General features: G+C 38.3%; 1 protein-coding gene across 22 annotated transcripts in view; it reads right to left on the bottom strand.

Moving 5' to 3' along the window:
• The window catches only part of dlg1 (MAGUK family member discs large 1), a 539,916-nt gene that overhangs the window by 156,872 nt on the left and 357,092 nt on the right, over nt 1-25,952 (bottom strand). Inside the window, exons 1-2 of one of the 22 annotated variants that reach the window (XM_069122839.1) lie at nt 20,995-21,264; nt 19,971-20,230 (exon numbers count right to left, since the gene is read on the bottom strand). The exons of 20 other annotated variants lie outside the window; for them this stretch is intronic. In XM_069122839.1, coding sequence (XP_068978940.1) covers nt 19,971-20,069 — 99 coding nt within the window. In that variant the 5' untranslated portion in view covers nt 20,070-20,230; nt 20,995-21,264. Of the gene's footprint in view, nt 1-19,970; nt 20,274-20,994; nt 21,265-25,952 lie in introns of those variants that run through there. One more of the 22 variants, XM_069122838.1, reaches the window with a different exon arrangement.

A 25,952-nucleotide genomic window follows, 5' to 3' on the forward strand; every position in this document is an offset into this window, starting at 1 on the left:
TTGATATTTACTTGGAGTTAATTAATTAGTATGTAAATGTTATAATAAATGCAATGGTGTAACATAGCAAATACTTTTTGTAGCCACTGTAATTTTACGCCCGACCCCAAATATTAATTCTTTCGTTTCGCGTATAAATTGCGAGACAACCAAGGCAAGCGAAACGAAAAGCTTTATTTGACACGATATAGCTTCTTATCGAAATAAATTTCTAAAGCCGTAATCTCCGATGCATTGATCAATCGGGTAACCGACTAATGCCCCCTTCTCCTAACGATGACTAGCGCCATATAGCCGTTTCCATGGAAATGTGCGTGCAAAATTTGTATCTCCGGCGAAGCTCAGACTGCTGGAAATTCGAGGAAAGCTCTCGTTGAATTATGAGCCACTAAAGAGGCTCTGCGTGAGTCGTTCCCACCCTCTATCCACCCTTTATCCACCCTCGGCCCTCCGGTTGCCTCGCGTTTCTTCTCTTTTTTTCTTCTTTCCTTGTTCTCGTTCGCGGTCGGACGGCCATGTATTCCGGTTTGCAGGTGGAAAACGGAGAAACGAATTTCCTCAAGAAAACGCATGGCTCCACGGTAATGGATACATTCGCGATGCGTCGCCCGCACCCCTTCGTCGCTCCGCTCGCGTGCTACGCGATATTTCGTATTTTACTTTAATTCCGGCCAAGTTTACCGCCGCGCGGATAAAGAGGCCACCAATAGTCGCTCCGCTGACTATCTTCTTCTTTACCTTTCGTGCTTCTATTTCCGAGAACGCGAGTGCTTGTCTCGTATCGTCTATCACGTCGCCCTTCGCGAGACGCTAATAGCTCGTGACCAAATGCATTTTCCATGGTTTCTCCTGGAGAATAGGGAAAGTCTGGTGGTACAAAACCGTTTAGGGAACATCGTTTAACAATGGAATATTGCGTACCTAAACTGAAAGCATTATATCTAACTCTGACAATCTTTATTTTCTTTCACTAGATTTCCATATTTTTCATCAAAATATTTATCAATTGATTCATACAATTGTCATGTCGAATTAAATCACCAAGTTATAGATCTCGTAACTTAGATTCTTTTTAGAAAAAAGTATTTGCAAATTGAGTCGATATAATGAACAGTGTATTTTCTACTTGAACTTAATAGTTTTTATGTTGAATATTCCAGGATGTTCTATAAGATTACTAGAATAATAACTTCGTGAAACGTTATTATCTAAAAAATCAAGAAGTTTAATAAGAATCAGCCTTACCATAAGTCCTTCAATTATAAATTTAATGACGATTTATGTTCTTCCTAAGAGACGATTTCTCCAATTAGACTCCTCAGCTTATACAAATATTCTATCGTATTATATGGTACCTTGATTGCTCTGAACATCGATTCGCGTATCAAAGTAATTCGCGTATCAAGGTACTTAGTCAAACGACTGTGTTTGACACATGCGGTTTGCGATCACTAATAACGTTATCGCCATGCAGATTCAATTCAAAGTCGTGGCACGATAGCTCAGCCACCACCACGTTTAGGATGTTCGTTTACACTCGCGGACAAGACTACTAGCTAGCACAGAACTTTGATCGCAGAGCGGGATGAGTGATATTGATGCTGGTGGGACGTGTTTCATGAACACGACACGCAACAAAATCGCGCTTCTTACACGAAACAGCACAACGCCAGTTGTTCGTGGTTCTTTCCTCTGCAGCACGTTTTTATTTTAACGTTTATTCAAGAGCATCAAGAGCCAACGCGCAATTTCTCGCGCGGTATCGATGCCTGTTTACGAGGTTAGCGACACGGAGTAAGTCCTGAAAAAAAGACACTGTAACCTAGTTCGATGAAACTGCCATTATCCTGGAATGGATGCATTTTATGGTGAATTTTGCGATGTTGAAGGTGGAGGGTAGATCGTGTAGATAAAAACTCTGGAAAACATCTAAAATATAAAATATTGAAGTATTGTAAAACTTTTAGGAATCTTTTATAAATATAACATGTGCTTCGTGCGAAAGATTTTGAAATCCCATTAGCACTGCAATCGAGCCTGTCTATCGTGATTGTATTGGTAAAGTATGAAACCAACTTGAAAATATCCAAAAAATTTAGAAAATGTGTATTACGGGTATATATTTGCCAGAGTTTTAAAAAATAATTGAACAGTCAATTATGCATTATATTAATAAGCCACCAATATTTAGTAGAATCATCTTTATCAGTGATTATATGTTTAAGATGACTATTAATGTTGTATACTGATTCTTTACTGAATATGTATTTGCAACAAATGTCCTGTAATTTCTAAGTACATTTTCAGATTGACTTCTTTATCGATATCTTTTGTATTGGGTTTTAGCCATTGTATTTGGAAACGTGCACGTTTTTTAAAGGACACACTATATTTCAAAGGGTGAGAATTTGGTAGCATTTTATTATTCATATTATATAGTTTCGAATACCGTTATTAAAAATGTACAAGGCACGCTTTGGATGAAGGCTCGTTTTTTGTTATGAGAAAACTTGTAAAACTGTTTAATCTATGTATGGAACTATACGAAGTTACAATAGATGCGGCTGTTCATGACGAATCTAATAATTGACATTAAACTCAAAATCAAATGACAAACAAACGTTGCGAATGTAAAATGATTCAAGAGCTTCGACGGAAAGCTGCTTATCATCTTAGTGTTAATTGAGAGTCTATGCGTTCTGCGTATTCGATTTATCCAGATATTGGAAATTCCCTATATACGATTACGCCTTACGTGTATGCCGACCATTTGCACGTATTGCCTGCATTTCCATTCAGTTGGAAACTTGTCCATTAATGGTATGCTTATGAATTTCCGTGCGTTTAGTCTTGTTAGTATTACAACTATTTATAATACTTAATGAAATATATCCTGTTTAGTTTAAAATATAGTTAAACTAACAAGAAAAATTCTGGAAACATTAGTAATTCCTTGATTTCACTTACATAACTTTATATTTCGTACAGGTTATAAACTTCATAAAAGATTCACTACCAGACTTATTAAAAGAGATTTTATGCCTTTCACTATCTCTACCCAGGATTCCTAGCATGTCAACGTTGAAGTAGTCTGCTTATTCTCGCAAAATTTCCAGGACAAATCGCCCTCAACGTTGGGAAACGCATTCCATAATTTCGTATCCAGCCAGATGCCTCGCGGATAGGTCCATTTGCTCGTAAAGCCGCTCAAATTGGTACACGCACGCGCACCCGCCGCGTCTTATTTACGTGGCTCAAAGCTAACAACTTTTCCTAACGTTACGGAACATTAGGGGCACGTACGTTCGCAAAATACGAGCGTAGAATTCCATTAATTCCCGTTCGCGCGGCAGTCGCCCCATACATCGGACGGCTTGTCTCTTAAACTGGTGCTAAAAACGCTCCTTTGAATTTCAACTCGTCACGTTCTCGTTGAAACTTTCAACGCATTTCGTAGTATGCAACGAAACGTGGAACTTTGAAATTTAATTTCTTGCAACCAAGTTGATCTCACGACGCGACGAAACGAAACGTAAAAGTAAATTTAACTTTTATCTTCGTGTTTATAAATTGTCCTCCTTTCTAAAATTTCGACACGAGTATGTTTATTATTGGTAATAGTTTGTAATTGAAAACAGTCGATGTTTTAATACCCCGTTTGTCTCATCAACAGGTAATCTTTATGGAGAAAGAAAAACGCATGGATCAAAGGCGGACACACGAATGCAACGTATACATATCAGTCGCCCTGATGGCTTCTGATGCAGATGACGTGCAGATTAGTGGTTGCGTCAGAGGGTTCTTGCTTTGAGACATCCAGTTAAAGTGCTTCTTCTCCTCTGCCCGATGCATTTCCGGATAATTTAGATCGTGCAATGCTCCCTCTGTCATGTGCTTACCGCTACACACATATCTGCATATGTAAGGAAGGGTAAGCTCGTTCATCAAGTCGTTGACGTATGATAAAATCGTTTACCGTCGTTGTCTTTTAAATTCATTTTGGTATACCGTTAGACGTAAGTACAATTGGGGATATGTTTTAGAAATCAAAGATATGAGATTTTCATTAATTCCTTGCTTTATGATTTTTTAAACCGCGATTAACGGAGTGTTAACTATTTATAGTTGTAACAACGTATCAAATAGAAAATATAAAGATATTGTGTATAATTTATATTTCCCGACCCATGTTGAAAAACTGAAATGTTTAAACTAAAATTGAAATTATATTCTGTTACAGATACTATCTATCTCGTAGAATTTTATCGAGTAGTAATATTACGATTGTGAGTGAATATGAAAAAGTTGGGCGTTAAATATGTACAAAATTGGAAGTGGAATCCTCCTATTATTTGTTCAGATTTGTTTACGTGGAAGATACTTCACTATGCTGCCCTTTCATTTCTGAGCACAGCTTTATTCCGTTCACTGTTGCAAACTCGTTGAATCATTTATTGCAAACGCAAACAAGCATGGAAAATTTTAAATAACTCTCAAGACGAACTCACGAGAATTTCAATCGAAGCAGCTTTGTTTTCCTAGCTTTCATATGCATAGTATCATCCTTTATTCATACTTGTGCTAACTATAGTTCAACTTTTATACGCTTTATTCTTAGTACTCTATATAGTTCTCTGACTATGGCAATCACATATCAATTTGGAATCAACACTACTGTAGAGTGAAAAATAATTATATGATTCAATTAGAAGAGATTACGAGTTCCGAAATTCGCTATGAAAGATATATATTAGACAACTATTTGACAGAAGAGATTGTAAGATTCGAATTTCCTTAAATTATTACGTTTACCAATTCGAATTCAGAGGGGACGAAATTCGGGATGCAAGTAACGAGTTTACCCAGAGCTTATCACGTTAATTGAACACTTTGGACTCTTCCGATTCGGGTAGCATTTCGTTACTCCTCTGTCTCTCATTTTCTCTTATTCGCCCTCTCTGCCATCATTACTAATTGCCATCCTCAATTTCGGCTAATTACTTCTCACCAACTTACCAAGAACGATCATATCTCTTCTCGATCCTTTATCATTTTTGATATGGTCCTTTTCTGACGATCGTTAACGAACTAACATTCCATTGCAATTTGACGATTTGGCAAACAGCAAAATGCTTGATTGTTTGATTAAAAGATAAAAATTCTGCCACTTGTAAGAAACTTTGTATTCTAATTTCATTACTATACCCAGATATTAGTTATAACAATTTTGGTTATTTTTCCTCTATACAGTTTACTGGCTGTAAGTTCCTTTCCTTTTGTACTATTACATAAATAATAATGAATGAATCAATCTTTACTTTGATCTAATTTAATCTTAGATATATCTTTGTTGTATCTAAATCACGATTTATTTATCATATTGAAAGCTTTCAGCTTAATACTGAGAATTAATGGACGACGAAAACATCATCAAAAACAAATTGTATCGTACAAAAAATCAATTCGATCACAATGTGCGAGCTCGTCTGCGGCAGAACCTTTCGAAGAATGAAAAAGGTTGAACGGAATATAGTGAGATTAGGACATCGAGATGGCTAGGACAAAAGGTGGCTAGTTTCACTGCCTGGGGCGAACCTCTTTCTCTGTTCGAGGAGCCATCGAGACGATAAAAACAGACTCGAAGACGATCAAAGGCAGCTCGTTAAATTAACAGCCTGTTTTCAGAGGAAAAATTCATTCGGACCGTTTCTGGCTGAATGCTCGAAGGCGAGTCCTTTCACGAGGGTGGCCCGAATGTGGTGCATAAAAGAAGTTGTCTATTCGAAAATCGAGTCGGTATAAATAAAGCATGATCACAGTTGCAAAAATACTGCAACACATCATATTACGTGGAATATTGTACCTTTGAGTTCCTTTATTTGCCAGAGTACTCCATTAAACAGCTCTTTGACAAGGATTCTTAGACTCTACCACGATCTATTTTCCGCTCTTGTTTTATCTCTGGAATATATGAAACAAGTGATTTACGAAACTGTAACAGGCCCGTAGCAAACACCGGAGTAAATAAGGTGACTCAAAGGTAGATACTATGTCAACGAAATGAAAGTTAAAAGAGTCTCACTAGAAATTCGCCCGGTATAACCACTCCAATCTTCAACATTTCCCTTTCTCCGTACAAAAGCAAACCACACTTCACAGTACAAAGGTCGGTTTTCCTCGTAGAAAAAACAGCTTGAATTTCCACGTGAAACATGGAAGCCACGCAGGAAAAGCTCCGATTGTCCCGACGGGGGTACGGTACACCGCGACGGGCAAACAAATTTGTACACGGGTTCGCCGTTTAAATCGGAGGCGCGTTCATGCGTGAACCCACCCTCTTGAAAACGATTCGATAGCGCGGGCGAACACACGAGGGGGTTGAATGAGCCTGACGATCGAGGCCCGGCTGTTATCGATCAAACGATCGTTTCACGGATTCGAGAACGCAAGGAAAACTCTCGGGACGATGTTCAGATGTTCTGTGTGTCGGACGCATTGCGGCATTTTCCGGCCAACGAAACGAGATTCGATTTGCGTTGAACATTCGTAGTTGGCGAAAAAGAAGAAAAGAACAGAAGAAACGAAAGAGGAATTTCTGGGTGGGAAATACGTATATGGAGGGGTCGCGTGTACCTGGGTCGTACTTGTCCGTCGTACTTGTCCGTAGCCTTGAATTTTAACTCCACGGTTCCTCAATCGGGTCAAGAGCGATCCAATACTGGTTGAAACGATTTCAAGATCGAATTAACGTAATTACGCGAGGAAAATCGGTGCCATAGTATAAAAAAAGCGTCGGACGTTGAATCAATGACCTTCGTTTCTTTTTTATTGCTACAAGAAACGAACTTCAGACACTCTGGGTGTCGTTCAATTAATTGGGGAGTCTTAATATCGGCTGAGCTTTCGGAAGATAACGAGGATCCGTGTCGAAGTGTTTTCCTAGGAAATGTAATTAATGAAACAGAGTGGATGGGCACTGATCGTATATGTTGCACTTGAAATTTTTTCGTGCTTTGAATCGGGTTTAATCCTCGTGTTAGAAGACTCTTATATAATTCTTTTACGTGATTTGATACATTAGTGCAGTTTCGCCGCTATTATGTAATACTTCATGTACTACAATCGCGTTGAAAGCTAATTTTCAGACGGCTACAAAATTGACTTTAATACTGTTTCTATTAGTTTGTAAATAATCCATTATTCGTAAATTCTCTTAACTAAGCTAAACTTCATGCTTTGTATATCCTCCAACTTACCTCCTCGTTATCTATTCATAACTCTACTTTAGTTCAAGTTTTATATTCACCCTTTACTATTTACACGGAAAACTTTATTCTCGACTGTTACCAAGGATTGTACCTGTGTCTTATACCACTCGAGATAATATTGTCGCGAGTTGCGGAAATTGCAACCGAATAAGAATCTGCAGTGCGTAGACGTTTCTAACGGCTAGAAATGGTAAATCGCTGATTGAAGCGAGGTCGACATGAGTAGTACACTCGGAGACTTGGCAGCCCAGTCGGCCTCTTGTCCCTCAATCTTTTCCTCCTTCCCTTCCGACTCCTCTTTTTCCATCTCTCGTACTCGCAGCGTCACGAGACGAAAAGCAAATACACTCTCCTGCTGTCACAGCAAGGGCAATATTCGAGAGCGTCATGGTCCCTGATTATCTTTGATCTTCGACCCGCGGGCTTATCAAGAGCCGTGTCAGCTGCTTCGATTCCGGTTCTCTTACTGGAAAACGTTCTTTACGAACACTTTTGCTCGTCCCATACGCAAAAGTCGAAGTTTCAGGATTGCTTCGAGCTTCTGTTCAATGTAAACGAGAATATTTCTCAAGTAAATAGTTGTTATGTGTGAGAAATGACAATAGATTCATTTTATAATAGGAGAATAAGAAATTTAATTGAAACTTCGAGTGAAGTGATATTACAATATACGATTATATTTTCTAAATTAAATAAAATAAATTGTAAATTAAATAAAATAGAACGTTTCACAGCGACACTGATCGTGTTAAGGACGTAAAAGTTTGAAATTTAAAAGAGTCGGTCTCGATGTCGACGCTCGGGTCGAATTACAAATTCGTAGAGAAGAGTAAAGCGTCGACTTTGAAAATATAAACGATCGAATTAGGCTAAATTACGATAAGTTTTAATGGAACAATGGGATAAAATACTTTTTGACTGGGTTACGCGATTAATCGAATCTGCGTCTCGGCGGTGTGTTTCTATAATTACTGCAATAGACACGGTCGAAGGATAATGGTAACACTATTAAACTATCTCAACTGTATTATACAGCAATTATCACTACATTCGCCATACGGAAGAGAGCACATAAATGCTCTAACTCCTCAAAGACAAAATCAAGAAACAAATATTAAATTAATTCCTACTGTAATTTCATTATCATAATGATTATAATTTTCCCCATGCGTCCATTAAATCCACCAACGGAAATTACAAATTAGAATCACGTACTTTATACTCTTTGTCGTTATGACAATCAAGGTAGAAACGAGCGATCGTCGAGCCTCCTCGCTGTCGAACAACATGGCCGTCGACGTGACTGCAACGACTCCTCAATTCGAGGATATTTTGCTGTCACGGTTAACGTAATTCAATTGTCGGCGATTCGCCGTTTGGCCAGGACCGTCGGTGCTCGATGCTGAAATATATCGGGGATATTCGAGTGGCCGGGCCATTCCATTGTTCACACATACCAGTTAGAACGATGACTGACATTTCATTGCGTCGCTAACATCATTGAATGTCGGCGTCCTCGACACTGCCGAGTGCCGCACTCGTAACGCGTTATATTACTACCGCTTCGCGGCCTATTTAATTAGTTCCGGAGCTCTGTGAACGTTATCTGAGCCCCAAGCGATTAAACATCACTCGTTCAACGATGCTTTCTACCGGATTCCACGATTCCATGGCTATCAAAACAAGACTCGGTCGAAAGTTTGATGAATCGTGCTAGTTATACACCAGGAATAATTCTAGATAATGTCACGAATCTCGTGTACGAGAAGTTTAATTGGTGTCTGAGTGAAAGAAAATAGGAGCTCGAAAATAGCATGAAAATATTTGAAGTCTGATATATTACCTGGATATTTTACGATATTTCAAAGAATCTTGGGAATTCCGAATTTTCAAAAATTCTACAAGTTTCAAGGAATCGTAGATTTAGAGATTATAGGGGTTTCAGAGTATTATGGCGGGTTCACTAGGGATCCGAGGATTCCAAGTGATTTCAAATGTTTCAAAGATTTCGGAAGGGTTCTAGGGTCAGAAGCTTGGAAGATTCTTGGTACTTAGGATCTTCCATAACTTCGAAATCCCTAAATCTTTGAATGCTTGGTTTCTCGGATTCCAGGATACATGCCAACCCTAGAAATCTTTCGAGACCATAGAAGTTAAAAATATTTTGCACTCAACGAATTTACGATGCAATATGAGTTTGCGAAATTATCAATCTACACGCACGTCTGTATATTTATTACGCAAGGAATGTTTATTGAATGCACTCCTGTCGCGATAAAAACATAAACAAAAGAATTACGCAATCGAATACATTTTAGGTACCTCTTTCTTGTTTCATTGTTTTCTGAAGAGTAACAAACATTTTGATGAAGAGATATTCGAATTCGATCAATTTGAGTCCACTGGCTATTTTAATGGCACAATGGTCAACCGATAAGGTTACGTGAGACGACGATCACAAAGCACATTATGCAACGGCGAACCGAGTTTGTAGTGTAAACCTAAACCAAACCCATGCACATGCTACGCACATCCGTAAATGGAGATGTCGTATATTTCGCCTTATGGAAACAAGCATCGTTAACGAACTTGTCGTATGTTTTGCGTATACTCTTCCGTTCGACGAGTAAATATGCAATTTTGCTGACTAGTCGCACCGACCACTTCCTGTTCCAATCGCAGGTACAATCGTTCGAAACATTCAAAGGAAGTTTCACATTTCCTTTCAATATTTCTTCCTTTTTAATATATTGACAATCATTGAGGTAAAATTATTTGTGTTTTCAAAAGTTGTAGCTGGTCATTGTTAAAAAAAAATCACATCATTTTATCAGATAACAAAAGATGTAAGAACGTTCTATAAAGATATACAAAGATGTATCTATTCCAACATCCTTGTTGGGAAACATTTGTTTGGAATTTCTTTAGAGTTATCTAATTCTGAGGATCTGTTAAATGTCGGATTGACAAAAATCAATTAAATCTTCAAAATATTATGAACACCAGTGCTAGATAAAATATCGAAAGTGAAAAGCGAATGTGGGCTAACGAGTATCTTCTACATAAATTTTCAATTAAAGGCGTACCGTACGGATACATGTGCCCAGCCTGTTCATGTCAGAAATTCATTTCATCCGAAGCGTTATTATACTTAATGATTTAATGAATCTCGTCTGCAATGTGACGCTTGACGTAACGTATAAATTATGAAGCTCAGTGGTAGTCGAGTGGGGCATTAAAATTTTCATTACTAGAATCAACCGATCGGCGTAACCTGCAACTGCAATCGCCGCTCTAATTCTTTATTCAGCAGTGGCATTCAAGCTGATATTCAATGGGTTCGACGGCTTCCGTCGACAAGCTCGTTCTCCTTTTAATTTCAGATCAAATATGTATAGACATTCTTGTCATCTGTATTTTGAAATTTATTTTTTTAAGCCTGTTTTCTTATTTTTTATTAGCTGTTCGCAAGTTTCAATTTTGTGAAAGTTCAATCCATTTCCCTATATATATTTAACGACCAGATGAAATCAATATTTTGCAGGTATATTCCATATAAAAATAAAGAATTGTTAAACAATAAAAAATAATACACACACGATTTTATTAGATAAAGTTTAGTATTTTAGCTGGCTGCTCAAAATTCCTTTAATTAATATTCATTCTCGCGAGCAATTTTATTCTTTATTCTTGGATTAAAATTCTCAATATTCGATGAAGCGTACAATTAAATGAATATTACTGTACCAGAAAAATTATGTAAATATTCACTATCAGGCGTGTAATTCGTAATTACTCGTGCTTACGTTCGATAATATTAGGTTAAGTAAAAAGTTCTGAGCGTTTTTCGCTAGATGTCTTTAGTGAGCCATATCTCACGATGTGCACATCGCATCGAGTCATAGTATACACCGATTTCAAGGTGATATTACGCATCAAAAAGGTTCTTTGTCAGTTTTGTGTTCGGTGAAGCCAGTTGTGTGTTACAGCGTTCGAAAATGGAGATAAAAAAAGAGAAAATTCGATACATTCTTCAGTACCACTACGACCAAGGTGAAAAGGCGGAGCAGGCGGCCAAAAAAATTTGTGCTGTTTATGGACCCAGTACAGTATCGAATGCAACAGCAAAGCGGTGGTTCCAACGATTCCGTTCTGGTAATATGGACGTCGAAGATGAGGCACGCTCTGGTAGGCCAATCGTCGAAAATGTGGATAAAATCATGGAAATCGTCGAGTCGGACCGGCATGTGAGCACTTATTCCATTGCCCAGGAACTGAAGATTAGCCAGAAAACCGTTTGGAACCATTTGCATAAGGCTGGTCTCAAGAAGAAGCTCGACGTATGGGTGCCACATGAATTGACGCAAAAGAACCTTTTGGACCGAATTGATGCCTGCGATTCTTTGTTGAGACGTAACGAAATCGACCCATTTTTGAAGCGGATGGTGACTGGCGATGAAAAATGGGTCACATACGAGAACAACAGCCGAAAAAGATCGTGGTCCAATCGCGGTGGGCCGGCCCAAACGATCGCCAAGCGTGGATTAACGGCCAAGAAGGTTTTATTGTGTGTTTGGTGGGATTGGAAGGGAATCATCCATTATGAGCTGCTCCCATCGGGGCAAACACTTAATTCGGACCTCTATTGTCAACAACTGACCAGACTGAAGCAGGCGATCGACCAGAAGCGGCCAGAATTGGCCAATAGGAAAGGTGTTGTGTTCCATCAAGACAACGCCAGGCCGCACACATCTTTAACGACGCGTCAGAAGCTCCGAGAGCTTGGCTGGGAGGTTCTATCGCATCCGCCGTACAGTCCAGACCTGGCACCAAGCGATTATCACCTTTTTAAGTTTTTGCAAAATTTTCTTGATGGTACAAAACTGGCCTCAAGAGAGGCTTGTGAAAATGAGCTGGTCAAGTTTTTTACCAATAGGGACGAGGACTTCTTCAACCGCGGAATTATGAAATTGCCTTCAAAATGGACAAAAGTAATCGAACAAAACGGCGCATATTTAATCTAAATCGAATAATCTTGACTATGTTAATTTCATCGTCGAAATAAAGCGAAAAAGCGCTCAGAACTTTTTACTTCACCTAATAATATGAGTCGAATAGTAACGTGTCTTTTATTTGAAGCGTCACTACTTTACAAGGAGTTCCATCTTGGCTTTGATACCTCTTCTCCTTTAGTCTGGATATGAAAAAGGATCTGTGAATCAGTGAATATCCATTTCTGATAAATTATTCAGGTCCGACGAAAGCGTCCAAGATAAACTGCCGTCAACAGAGGACAAGTGCGATAATCCACCTCGCGGAATATAGATTCGCGATTAATCAATATCGCCGAGGTGTCCGATTCAGCGTAACGTCAATTTATGTCGTCAATAAAGAAATATCGTTATTCGTTTCTAGTTTTAATACAATTTTCAAATTCGAATAGACAAACAAAGGAACACGAAGCAATTCGTAAATTTAATTTCGTCCACATATTCAACTTTCTTATTTAAAAAAAGGAGTTCTTCTCTTCTACAGACATGTTAATATAAAAGCTGCATTTAGAACTGCTATTTTACTTCAAATCACATTACTAAAGTTTGCGAAATATTATATACCAATATTACATAATATTTTTTGTAATATAACAAAATACAAAAATACGATTTCTTTAGAAAATAGATTTGGCGACCATGAACGATACACAGCGTGCGTAAATTTCAATCGGGTATCATGGACGATCTCTTGAAAGAATCAGCAGTGTTACCTTGACTGCGGGTTATCTGGACGTATTGACAAAACAATGCAGTTCGCCGGTATCGCGTTCACGGAAGGGAGAAACTACATGGAATCACAAGGCTCATTGCCAAATCGATTGTCGTGCGCGTTACATCTCCACCGTTGTTTCGCAGATGGACTTGTACCAACGTGTGTTGCACACTCGAGCATTAACGTGTTACGTCTAGTTACACTTGCGGCCAATAACGCGACTATCCATCGTTCGACGTTTTATTTAATTCCTTCGAACGATTTTAATCGATCAAAAGTCATTGTTCAACCATAATCGATCTATCTCTTCTGTCTCTTTCACCTCTTCTTTCTTATTTTTTGACACGCATAGTTAATGTGATGATTTTCAAAATAGTTCCACACACATCTTTTCCTTATTTTGGATATATTCTATCTTTCGTAATGATGATTTTCCAAGTAATACCATTTTTCCTTTATTTAGGATTTGAATTAAGCATTGTATTAGTAAAAATGTTGGATAGTTTGTATAACAGTTCCAAAAATCATAATACAATATTATCTTGTAATCATCTTTTATGTATATTGCTATATTGATTATACAACCTATCTTTACTAAATGGATCCTAGATTAGTGCTTCGGTATACCGGAAAATAGTAATATCAGGTACCGAAACGACTACAAGGCCACTTCTTTGGTCTTGCATGGTACTACGTCGAACCGTGTGGTACCAGCTGGCTAATCTTCGATCGTATCTCTCAGAGCTAAATGTTGTTCCCAAGGATCCTCCTCGTTTCGTGCGCGGATCCGTAAGCATAGTATATCGCGCGCGCTTCTGTAGGTTTAAAGTACCAATAACGAGGCTCAGAAATGGCCCCGAACGTCTTCTTTGCTTGTTAACCATACAACCTGCAGTTGGGTATGGATATCGTGTTCGATCCCGTATTCTTTTCAAAATGCCACGGATATCTGTGGTTTGCTTTATAGCTGAGTTGGCTGCAATTCAATTTCATCGACTTGATCTGCTGAAAAAGCCAAAAATCTATATTTTTCTTACATGTATACGACAATGAAGAATCCTTTTCGTGCATTTTTTAATATCTACGGTGGAGAGTTATTAAATTCACAGGATTTTAATGAATTAAATATTCTTCCCCGAATTTTTATATCACCTACAGCTGTTATAAAATGCAGTCCAAAGTCAACGAAATGCCATTAAAAATTTATAATTGCTCGTTTCTGAGATATTTCGGATTATAAATCTCCCATAAATGGAGCGGAATTTATAACGAAATACAGGTCAGCACATCGTCGATAATTGCAGTGATTCTTTTCAGAAATCACGTGTGCAATAAATTAGCCCCGTTTATTAAAAAGGTCTATAGTTACGGTGTATGCCCGTAATTCGCAGGCTGAAACCACCAGCATTGTTATGCTAAATGTTTTAATCAAGATCTTTTGTAGTTGTTCACTGTTGTTCTCACGACTGCAATTACCGCATAACTAACCGCCCGATTCTCCGTGCAATATCAATGCATATTTTCTTGTGACACGTTCTTTCGTCATCATCTTTACGATTTAAGAATCGCACCGTGAATACAAAATATAACAAAATTGAGACAACAGCGATAAATGTGCATTCTAAGTCTGCAAGGAAGTCTGAAATATTTTTGGAACAATAGCTCCACTGTTAAACCGCCAAAATTTTCTTGTGCTGAAACAATAAAGTTATTTAACTGCCTTTGCTAAACGCGCGATTTTGATCGCAGGCAATTGTAAAATTGTAAAATTCTTGAGCGCTTGGGAAGACCATAATTTTCCAGTGCGAGAAGAAAACAAATGTGCGACTAAATGTGCGCGTGTACGTGCACACGCTTTTCCAAGTGCATAGTGCGCAAATATGTAATTTCAGAACAGCCTCGCAATAAATATCGTAGCCGTACAAATATAATTTTACAATTCCGTAATCATATCATTATACGGGTCACCGAATATTTCGGATGTATCCGCATTTGTCATTCTCCTGGCTCGCGTACTTGGTGACGCGTAAAAAGTTTAACATTTCATTAACGCTCACCGATAATCGTTCGTTTCATGCCAGTTTGCAATCGTAGAACGCTTAGATTCATACGGATACACATAATACCTACATTATGCGAGATACATAGGTACATTACTTTGAATATTATCGAATACAAAGGAGGTTCAATTCGAATAAATGAATTATATCATGTTCCACGCTACACGAAGCTTGCAACAAATTCAATAGTGTCTCCAATATTTGTTTCGATATGATCAAAAAGTTCCAACTATCTGTTATTATATCTCGTGTAGCTTTATCTTCATTCAAAAGTAATACAAATTTCTACAAAAAAAAATCATATTAGACGATAAATATAAGTATAGATAGTATAATGGTATAATATATCAAAGTATGAGAAGAAATTGACGAGCCAGCGAGAACGTACGTCAGTTGCAGTAAAATCACGATATCTATCTCGTTCAGAATCTTCGAGAAAAATTAAGGAGACCCTCGATGGCGTCCGGGGACGAAGAATGACGCGAGTCAGCCAAAATTTTTGCATGTAGATTGTTAACGAATTCGGCCCCGCGAGAGCACCGGAGAAAAAGCAGCAAAAAGGCAGCGGAAGGCAATTTCGACTTTGACCAGATACACGTCTCGGCGATAAAAGTAATGAGATCCATTATAATGAGGTAAGCTGTCGCTTGCAAGCGAAGTATCTTTTTTCGCGACTGCTAATCTATTCTGTTTCCGTGTGGACATTCGTCGAGTCTTAATCTTCCATCGTTATAAACAACCTATACGATTAACGGTATAAATTTTAACTAATCGTGGAAAGTTAATACCGACCTCGAAGATATAACGTTATGCTAAACGACTTTTCTAACTACTCTTCTACGTCATAGATATTATAATATAAGTTGCAACGCGTGCTACACATAGCGGTATTTCGAGATTATAATAAAACGATACAAATATTTGAAACTAGCAACTTTGCCTCGATATAAAGTCAAGCTTTTCAATTTCTTTTATGTAAATTCCATTGAAGCGAGAATTTATTTACAGCATTGAGGAACGTCTTAAACGCGTTCGTAAAATTGCTGGAACGATAGAATAAGGAAACAAGGTAGGGGACGTTTAACGGGGCGTGTAATTTTTCCTCGAACACTAAGAAATCTTTGGTTTTTCAGCTATTGCGCATTCTTATACTTTTCGGAAGCAGCCGAGCACGAAACGCAATAGACGAGAAACGATAACGTCCGATCCATCTACTTTTTTGTAATTTTACGGACACCGCTTAACGTTAATGCTGGATTGAAATTCGTAGAAACGCTTTGAGTCGCGTCTTCTTCCGTATCGATGAGTTTTCGTAAAGGGAAATGTAAACGAAATATCGAATACGGGGGAAACACGCAGAAATTGGCCAACAAACGAAAGAAATTGCGCGTGTGAAGGCGAACGGGGTATAGAAATTGGCGAATTCCCGAACGATTCTGCGGGAAGATTTAAAAGATTACGTAGAATGGGTTGAATTTGAATGCAAATGAATTCTTAAGCCGTAGAATATGAGAAAGTTGATCGCGAAAAGTCGCGTAATAAAACTCAAATTTTTCCGTCGCATTCCCTGCCACTTGAAATTTGTATTCGTCCTTTCATTTTCTCTCCTATATTTTTCTCCTCTTTTAATAAGGGTAAAAAAAAGAGAGACGTAAGTTTCACACGGAAATTTTTACGACTCAATCCGTCAAGTCGGAGAAAGGTATTTTATATTCCCCTCCCGAAGAAGGGAAAGGAATCGCTACCTGATTGTGGTGTATCGGGCCGGAAATACATCAAGAAATATTTGAACGTCTTCACGGGATACGCGGCGGTTTTCCATTTGAATCCTGAAGAGACGAAAAATAGAAACGCGGGCAGGATTTTCATTTGAAATTATTCGACAACGTCGAACCGAGCCTGCCTTTCGTTCTCTTCCTTCTTCTCCTTTTTATGAAACACGCTGTCAACATTTCCTCCCTTCGACCGTAATTTTGAAACCAAATTTTAACAAAAGACTCGACTTCATTCGCCACACGCCGGAAGAACTGCCGATATCGCCTTAATGAAATTCCCCACGTTCCACGGTTGGCCATAAATTACGCAGCTTAATTAGATTAAAAGTGGATCTTGGTTATATTCGAAGCGTTCCAAGGAGGCAACCGTCACAGCTAGCCGAAGAAATTTCGATGATATAGTAAAGGAGGCGAGTTCTTTGGAGCGGAGAAATATTTTAACGGAGCGTATGCACGTACGGAAAATTCAGTTTCGAAAGGAGAAGAGGTCAGAAAATGGTGGCCCATCACGTTACGAGGATCCACAAGCGTAAAAGAATAAAAAGGCCCCGCGCTGTTGAAATTTGTTGGATGTACGTGCAGTAGTTACGGTATCGTTGCGTTGAATAAATTCGAAGAACAGCCGGCGATCCTCTGCGTATCTCCAAGCTAAATCGAATCGATGGCTGGTACGCTTGTTACGACGGATCCGTCTTGTTTCATAAAATGAAATTCTGAATTTTTCATCCCGCCCTCCATTAAGAAATTGATTGAGACAACCCGTGTGATATTGGATTAGGTACTTCCACTTTTCCACGCTGCCTCGGCTATTCTTGAAACGTTATTGCTCGTAAATCAAGGTTCCCGTTCCGCACGAAACACGCGCGATACTTCATTCATAACGTTACTAATTTTTAATTAGCTAATAAAACACTACAGCTATTACTATGAACTTTTTGAACAAGCGCAAACATAATCAATCTTCCATCAATGATATATGAATTGTTTAGAAGCCACGCTGATTAATTTCACAAACTGGGAAGTAGAGAGAATTATAAGCATTATTCTTTCAAATTTATGTTAGAATTTACTACGTAATTATCGTCATGAAGGTAAGTTATATTTTTTTTAATTGAGCACCAATGAATAGGTATACTCATATAATAAAATTCGGAAATTTACAAACACGAAATTCACAAAACATGAAGTCGATCAATTTGTTTCATAAATAATAATAATATAAGAGAATCTTCCAAATGTTTCTTAACACTTGCTTCATCAATGAAAAAAATATCGGCATGACTGTTTCAAGGTTAAACAATTTCAAGATCATTTTAAAGATATTCGTAGGTGGTATAACGTCGCGCAAGAACTCCGCACATCTCGGACATTCGGTTCGAATGGAATAGCCGCATAGTCGGCGAGTCGTGTTTAGAGATGCACGTGACGGAAATACCCTGCATTCTCAACGTTGACTTTCTGTGGACGTCGGGTGGGCAGATCTTCCACGGGTAAGCTGTGTGCTACGGCAGGGAGCAAAAATTACAAACGCGAGAAGTCGTGTCTACATTCGATCCTGACGTTGCTTAAATCGGATTAAGGAACAGTAGGGCACCAAAATTGCTGTCACTTACATCATACATTATACGCGACCTTCAGAGAGGAAAATAAATTCGAAATACTGTACAAGCTGTTAGTTACTTTGTCCAGGATTTATATGAAATTGTAAAACTTAAAGCGTTTCATACGATACTACTTCAAACGTAATTAAAACATCTTACTTACGTGAAAGACTATTACTTTAAATTACGATCAAAATTTCGCTCTTAATTCGAAGTGTAAAATATGATTGAAGACACTCACATATTATTACCATCAGATTATTACATTAATTTCGAATTCCAATTAATATTTAATTTAATTATTCCGCAATGTATGAATTCGTAGAATATTATAGCTGCTTGTACTTCATTTCAGATAGCGTTCCGTAAAAAAGAGTTTTCGTTATGATCTATATATGCATATCCAAGGTGGAAAATCTCTAATAATCATGGAGAATTCTGAGAATATTTACCGAGCAGTCTGGCATGATAAAAATAAACAGAAACGAGGGTCCGAGATTTCCTTGGCTGTGAAATTGCCTGAGCGCGAAGGGAATTTTAATTGCGCCTATTAATGGAACTGCCGGAGCAAAAATAAGCCACACGATATCAAACATTATTACAAGGGACATCGACGACACTGAGAAAATGCCGAACAAAAATAGCGCCAATGTAAGCTGTGTAAAGCGAGATTCTTTATCAAAGTAGCGGACAGTGAACTGAAAAATCGCGTAACCTTCGTTTGATAGCATAATATAATTATAATTTATGGATTTTACGACTCAAAGTCGTTTGAGAATTGTAAAAGATAGGCAAGAATATCTCTGATATGAAAAAATAATCATACTAAAATTAAAATTTCGTTCAATTAGAAATATCGATATTGCGGAATTTCAGTGGTTGATCGTTCTCACCAGGTTGAAAATTATTATTAACAAAGAACGTAAGGGCGAAATAAGATGTCCCAATGTCGAAACGATAGTATTATCTCGATTTTCGCAGGCTGTTATTCTCGATGTTAATTCCAGCTGGAAATCAACGTATTCTACGTGATGTGCGTTTTGAATGCCACAGTTGTGTATCCAAACGTGAACTTTCATCCCCTAATAATCATCACGTACAATTAACGTTTTCTGGAACTCGTTTCCTAATGCAGCTCACAACCACGCAAATAGAATGTCTTATCTTTTTCTCTCCATAACCCCTCTCGAAATTGCAGTCATAAAGATAATATTCACACGAACATTTCCAATATTCATGGTGTCAGTAAATTACAATACTAAATAAAAAAAGAGAAAGTTCTAATTTCTATAAATAATAATAATAATACTAACAAAAAAAGGTACTAGTTCTATTTATTCACATTTAAACTATGTCTACGCCAATAATATCAAATTAGATTAGAAGTCTAAGACCGATCTAACTTGCAAGGAAAGAGATTTAGCTCTTTTCTCGCGCATGTCAATTATTGGAAAACGAGACAGCAGGGAAAATGTACATGCGATTGCTCTAAGCACCCACCAGCTGTGGCCAGCGGACCGTGAGGTAGACTTTGGCGCGGCCAAAGAGCCGCAATCTTCGTAATCTCCTCAGCTTCTTATCGTTAAAGCCCATCCCCATGAAGACGGGCGGCACACGTGATCCGCATTGGCACTCCAGGTTGCTAACCGATTATTTTTCACTACGACAACACAGCAGCTCATACAACAGAGTACAGATCACGTCTAGACTGCACAACCCCTTTCGATCTTCGACGTCGCTTTTCACTTTTTGAAGTTACTCTTTCGATTAAAAACGTTTCGTTGAGCTTCTTATCACCATATACTATAATAATACACGTAATAGACAAATAAAATAATAATACTCTAAATTTACAATGTCATCGTGAATAATTATATTTCACGTATCGTTACATTAAATATCTGTATTTTCTATATTTTTAAAATAAACGTTGGTAACGTCTAAATAGTTTTCTAGCAATATACTATTTTCATTCCTGGATTAACGTCAAACTTTCACAGAGGATTTCTCGATTCCCCGTTCAGCCGATTCGGAAAAGGTTCAGCCAACTGTAAAGTTGAATTTTCAAGGGAAAACGCGCAGGTGGCGACCGTACCACGTGAGTTCCGCGAAGGAATCGTTAGATTTGTGACCTTGGAATCGCGATTCAATGTGCAGCGACTATTGTGCAGCGCAATCCGACCGCGCGCGTTCCCTGCATAATCGTGACGCATATCCGTGTGACGTTGTCCGTCGAATACTCTCTTTTCCCTACACCGTTGCGCGGACTTCGAAAACGAAACTATACCCATTAATGTTTACCTATTCACAGTATTCACACTGTTCGAGAATGTTCAACATACAATAGCACAAAGTACTCGTATACTTAAAAAATCACATTTTCCCGCGGTAAATATGAGAACCAAAATCCCGGACAGCGGAAGCTCGATAGTGACGTATATTATTCACGAAGCTTCTGGATTTTCAGCGTTAATGCTTATTCATCTATCAAAAGAGGATCTACTTCGATTAATTATGTAATAACCTTCGATCTCTGTCTTCAAGCTATGGTGGCAACAACGAAACGTCTGGGAAAATTGTTCCTGAAAGGATCTCTCGATACAAGGCAAAATAAAATTAAAAAAAAGAAGAAATTGGGATTTGTACGATTATGCAAACGTAAAAGGGTACACTGGCCTCGCGAGAGACGTTGTCTCAACAAGACAAGGCAAAACAAGAGGCTGTGACGTTCGCGGGACTACGAAGTTGCGGACGAACGTTCCCGGAAGACAGGAACAGATCCCGCGTGTTTGGATCCGCGCGAATGACTGCCAGTGCTTTCGCTCGGCGGGCCATGGGGTGCCGAGGGATGCTGCCAGCTGGGTTGGACGGCGCAAGATCTACCCCCACACGCGATCCACAACCACCTACACCCCCAGCCACGTTCACCGCCGCTAGCCAGACGTATCTCCGGCGCAATTCAGCCCTCGCCTTCGACCTCTCTTTTCGCTTCAAAACAACTTGATGCCCACTATAGGAAAAATCATCCCCCTCTCCCTTTCCGAATTTCCCTGACAGTGACAATGACGACGAGGAAGACGACAAGGTGCCAAGGCCCTGCCAGAGCCGGATATTACCACGTCAATGAATATTTGAGTAGGCTTCGCTTCCAAGGTGTTCTTTGCTCGAATATACCGAGATTAACGTTTAAATGTATCCTCGTTGCTTTTAGACCCCGATCGTAAGACATAGAGTAGGATATTTGAAGTAATATTTAATTGCAATTTGGTTTTGAAAATTACACTGCTAACCATAGGTATTAGGATATTTATTGGTATCCAGTATAAATTGAATGTTTTTCACTGCTTTCAGTTTCGAATTATTTTATTATAAATCTGGTATTTCATTTGTATCATACGCATCTCATAATAAAATACAAGATACGGTGAAATTTGTTAGAGATTTCCAACAAGTAAATATAATGAGTCCTAATATTTCGTAGTCTTAACGTTAAATAGGCAGGTAAAATGACAGGGGTCCTAATATTTATGGCTTGCAATGTACTTTCGAGTATTGATTGTGCGATAGAAATCAAAGTCGAGAATTGCGTTGTCGAATTTAGTGAAGTCACCCAGGTTTTATATATAATGATCGATTAGGCACAAATAAGCTTTTATTCCTCAGATGAATATTGCAAAACATATACCAATAGTATTATTGAATTTTCTTGATTTGCAAATGTACTCGTAAGTATTTTATTAATTTTGCTGCATATTTTTTATCTATTCGATAATAGACTACGGTTACTTAGTATGTTTCTCTGTACGTAAAGATTTAAAAAGCAAATAAGAACACATACAATAAAGTGTAATAAGAACTCTTGTTTTCTACAAAATAACAACTGATGTAGATTAGACAGGATCGATTCGACTCGATACGTTTGTAGTTCTTTAATTACACGGGCACCGTATGAATTAGGAACAAAAACGTTTCTTGTTTTCCGATATCGAGTGCGTTATGACCATATATGTCTATGGTTGTGAGTAACGATCTAACCAAATTGAAATAACGACTTCGATAATTGTAACATAATTGTATCCTTTTACCGAATAATTGTTACCGTTCGCTAATGAAACCGTGGAAACAAGAGCCTCCTTGTCAAGTGTTTTTCATATTGGCGCAATAAACGCTATATCAAACTCTTCGTTCTATTTCAATCAAACGCGTGTTATTCTTTCATCGTGAATTAAAGATGGGAGATCGGTCTATCCGTTTGTTCTACGCGAGATAAATAAATAAATAAATAACAAGCATCGGTATTGTCCATCTCGAAAGATCAAAAATTCCAGTTACGAATTTCTAGAACGGTATTCCTAGAAAGGTACTCTTAACATCGAGCACAGGCGGACTGATATCTAATTCTCTGTTATATGTTCATCCTGGAAGGTACGTTCACGTAGCTCTTACCGTCATTTAGTCTAGCCGAAGTAATCCCTTTGAAAAAAAAATGAGGAAAGGAAGGGAAATGGCGTGGCGGAGATGGGAAAAATACGGAGATCTCGTGTCCAAACAACTTCTCAGCTCATCTTCCTATTCCTAGGTAGTGCGCTGTCGAGGAAAACGGAAAAATAATCCGCTGGCTTTGCCTGACAGAGCGTAAAAAATGTGCTTCTGAAGACGTCAAAGTACAAGACGCTTCGGTATATTACGGGGATGATATCCTCGATAACATCCAGGCCTTGTCTTCCCCTTTCGCTCTTGCCACTCGATCTTCCCAGAATTTTTGCCTCGACATGATGTTAAACGTCATTGAACGGATGGATTACGAAAGTTATATTCAATAACTTATTTACTGTTTGTTACATGTAACTTATTAGATATTTTATATCTATTTGTAAAAACGTGCGTTGAATTCGAGCGCAACGTTTTGCTTGCTTTACATCAATGGAAACGAAGTCGGGCAGTATACTAAAATTAAAGTATTAATCTAAGAAGAGAACGGTATAAAAAATAATTACTTGAAAAAACGAATTCAGAGATAAAAGTGGCGTTCATAAAACACATGTTGAGTTCGTATATACTTTTAATCTCTGTTATTGCTCTTTTGTATACTGATTTATCGTAGTCGGGGAGAAATTAGCAGGTTAGAATCTCGCTTTTGCCCGTCCTGCTATGAGCATCTCTTTGACACGGAAAACTAGCGTGGGAGGATTATTCGTAAAAACAGTAGAAAAAGACGAATCTCGGTACTTTCCCTTCGAAGAAACAATATCTACAAAGTATATCAATTAGGAGCACCACTTACGAATTAAAATGATAAAAGATAGCTAATTCGATGAGAGAAACTTGTAATTTCGGTAAAATTAAGATGATGTTCATTCGAAGAAGATGGATGATAGTTAAAGAAATAGCCCAGCACGAGGTAACTCAGATTGTCCTCCATCAAACGCTGTGAGTTTACTTCCCCTCTATTTTCCAACCTTCTTTTCCTTGATGTGTGCGGTGATGTAGTGCGTGAAACGCTTCATCCAACTATTACACGAGCGTCCGTCCACTATCTCCGTGCGATCTGCTCGACCAAATGGGAAAGCCTCGAGGAGAACGTTTATCTCTAATCGATCTCGATATATTTGAAAGGTCAGGGAACACGACACAAAGGTTAGAGAACACGCTGCTTAAAATTTCAAAGCGAATTACCATACGGTTGGAGAAAATACGAATTTTACACTGGAAAATTCAATTTGCGCAACGTTTCTATTTTTTTGGAGATCTCTCAGCATCAAGCTAGGTACCCATAGATTACCATCGTGCAAACAACCCAAAATTCTACCCCTTTTCGTTTCGTTGCTCTTTATTTCTTGCTTTTTGTATCCACGAAGCTGTTAACATCGAAACCCTTTCGTCGACTGACGTTTCTTTCGAGATGGAGCCCTTTAACTCCGCGCGTTTCGAGAACCTCTGGTCTGCCTTGATGACTGCACGAAGAAAATGCGTCTCTCTGCCATCTGGAAAATGCATTGTACATTACCCAACGACCTGGCTCGTCCTTGCACGAAACGTGATGTCAATGGGGATCGACTGTGGGGAAGCGAAAAATTCCTATGGCCTTGGCGAACGATTCGAGTGCACTCCAAAGAGATCAAAGCTATTGCCGTGACGTTTTCGCTTGCGGAAATAAAAGGCTCGATACGAGATTCGAGTACAAAGACTTAGCACGAAAAGGGGGCCGCCGTTCGCAGCGTAAAACTGATCTCGTTGAAATCCGTTCCAAAGAAAATCGGTTACATATTGTATTTCAATTATTGATACATATTTGGAAGATTCGAGATTTATTGAATTTGGATTCTTCGCCGTTATCCTTGCTAAGTTATCCTTGATAAGTTGCTCCTTATCTATGATGAATTTAATCTGAATCTAAATTTGAAAATTTGAAAGTTTGATCGTAAGTGCGAAGTGTAAAAATTTTAAATTGCGTGCTCTTTTCTTTTTACAGCAATTTTTGTACCGCTGGTTAAGAAACTACGGAATATTAATTTCTCCTTGCAAGCACTTGCGGAGTGGAATTTCTACAAAGCGACGTCAAGTACAAAATCGGTCGCATTAAATTGATTAGTATTCATTAAGTACGCGTACACAGATAAATCAATATTTCCAAATGCGCCGCCACCAACACGTAATGGATTTATCTGCCCGAAATCGATTAGCATATACTACGCGCTCTAATAAAACACGGAATTCTCTGTACGTAACATCGCTTTGGGATTATAATGCCGTGCGATATCCCGAATTTACTTAATCCCGTGAATCTGATTAATGAGTAAAAATCAGCCAAAACATCGAGTGTAGTTACGCGATCGACCTGGCATAACTAATACGATCGTATACCTAATAATCGGTTATCAATTCATTTTACCATTGAATCAAACTAGCTCCCTTTGCAAATGAAATCTCCACTCGTTGAATAAATTCGCAATATTCGACAAATTTGTTCAAATATATTAACGTATCTTCTGTTATTTTAAGTCGTTCTTTTCGCAGATTAAGCGGGCATTAATAATAAAGAGATTCGATCCTAGCGACGATTGAAGTATGACTAATACACGAGTTGATTCATCGTATTTGCTCGCTTTCTGTATTAGTTTACGACGGTTTATCTAATTTCAATGGAATGTCCGATGACTAATAACTTAGAAGTTTAATTTAGCACATTACGAGCTCATTGTTAGTGATATCTACTCGGTACGCTTTGCTGCTTCAGAGGCTACTTGCTGGCGCATGCACTTTATCAACATTAACTGTCATAGGGGTCACCGGTGACTGACAATCGACTTGACAGTGACAGCATAGGGATCTCCAGTGACTAATAATGTCGGAATTAATTAAGATATCTCGGTAAGAGACAATAAAGTTTATAATATCTATGTACTTTTAATATCATAGTAACAACGTAAAGCAGTGGGAATGCACCACAAAGCGCTGATAATTTAATTCCATTAATAAGAT

Source organism: Bombus flavifrons, chromosome 11, assembly GCF_040668555.2.
Source record: "Bombus flavifrons isolate JBK064 chromosome 11, iyBomFlav1_principal, whole genome shotgun sequence".
NCBI lineage: Eukaryota > Metazoa > Arthropoda > Insecta > Hymenoptera > Apidae > Bombus > Bombus flavifrons.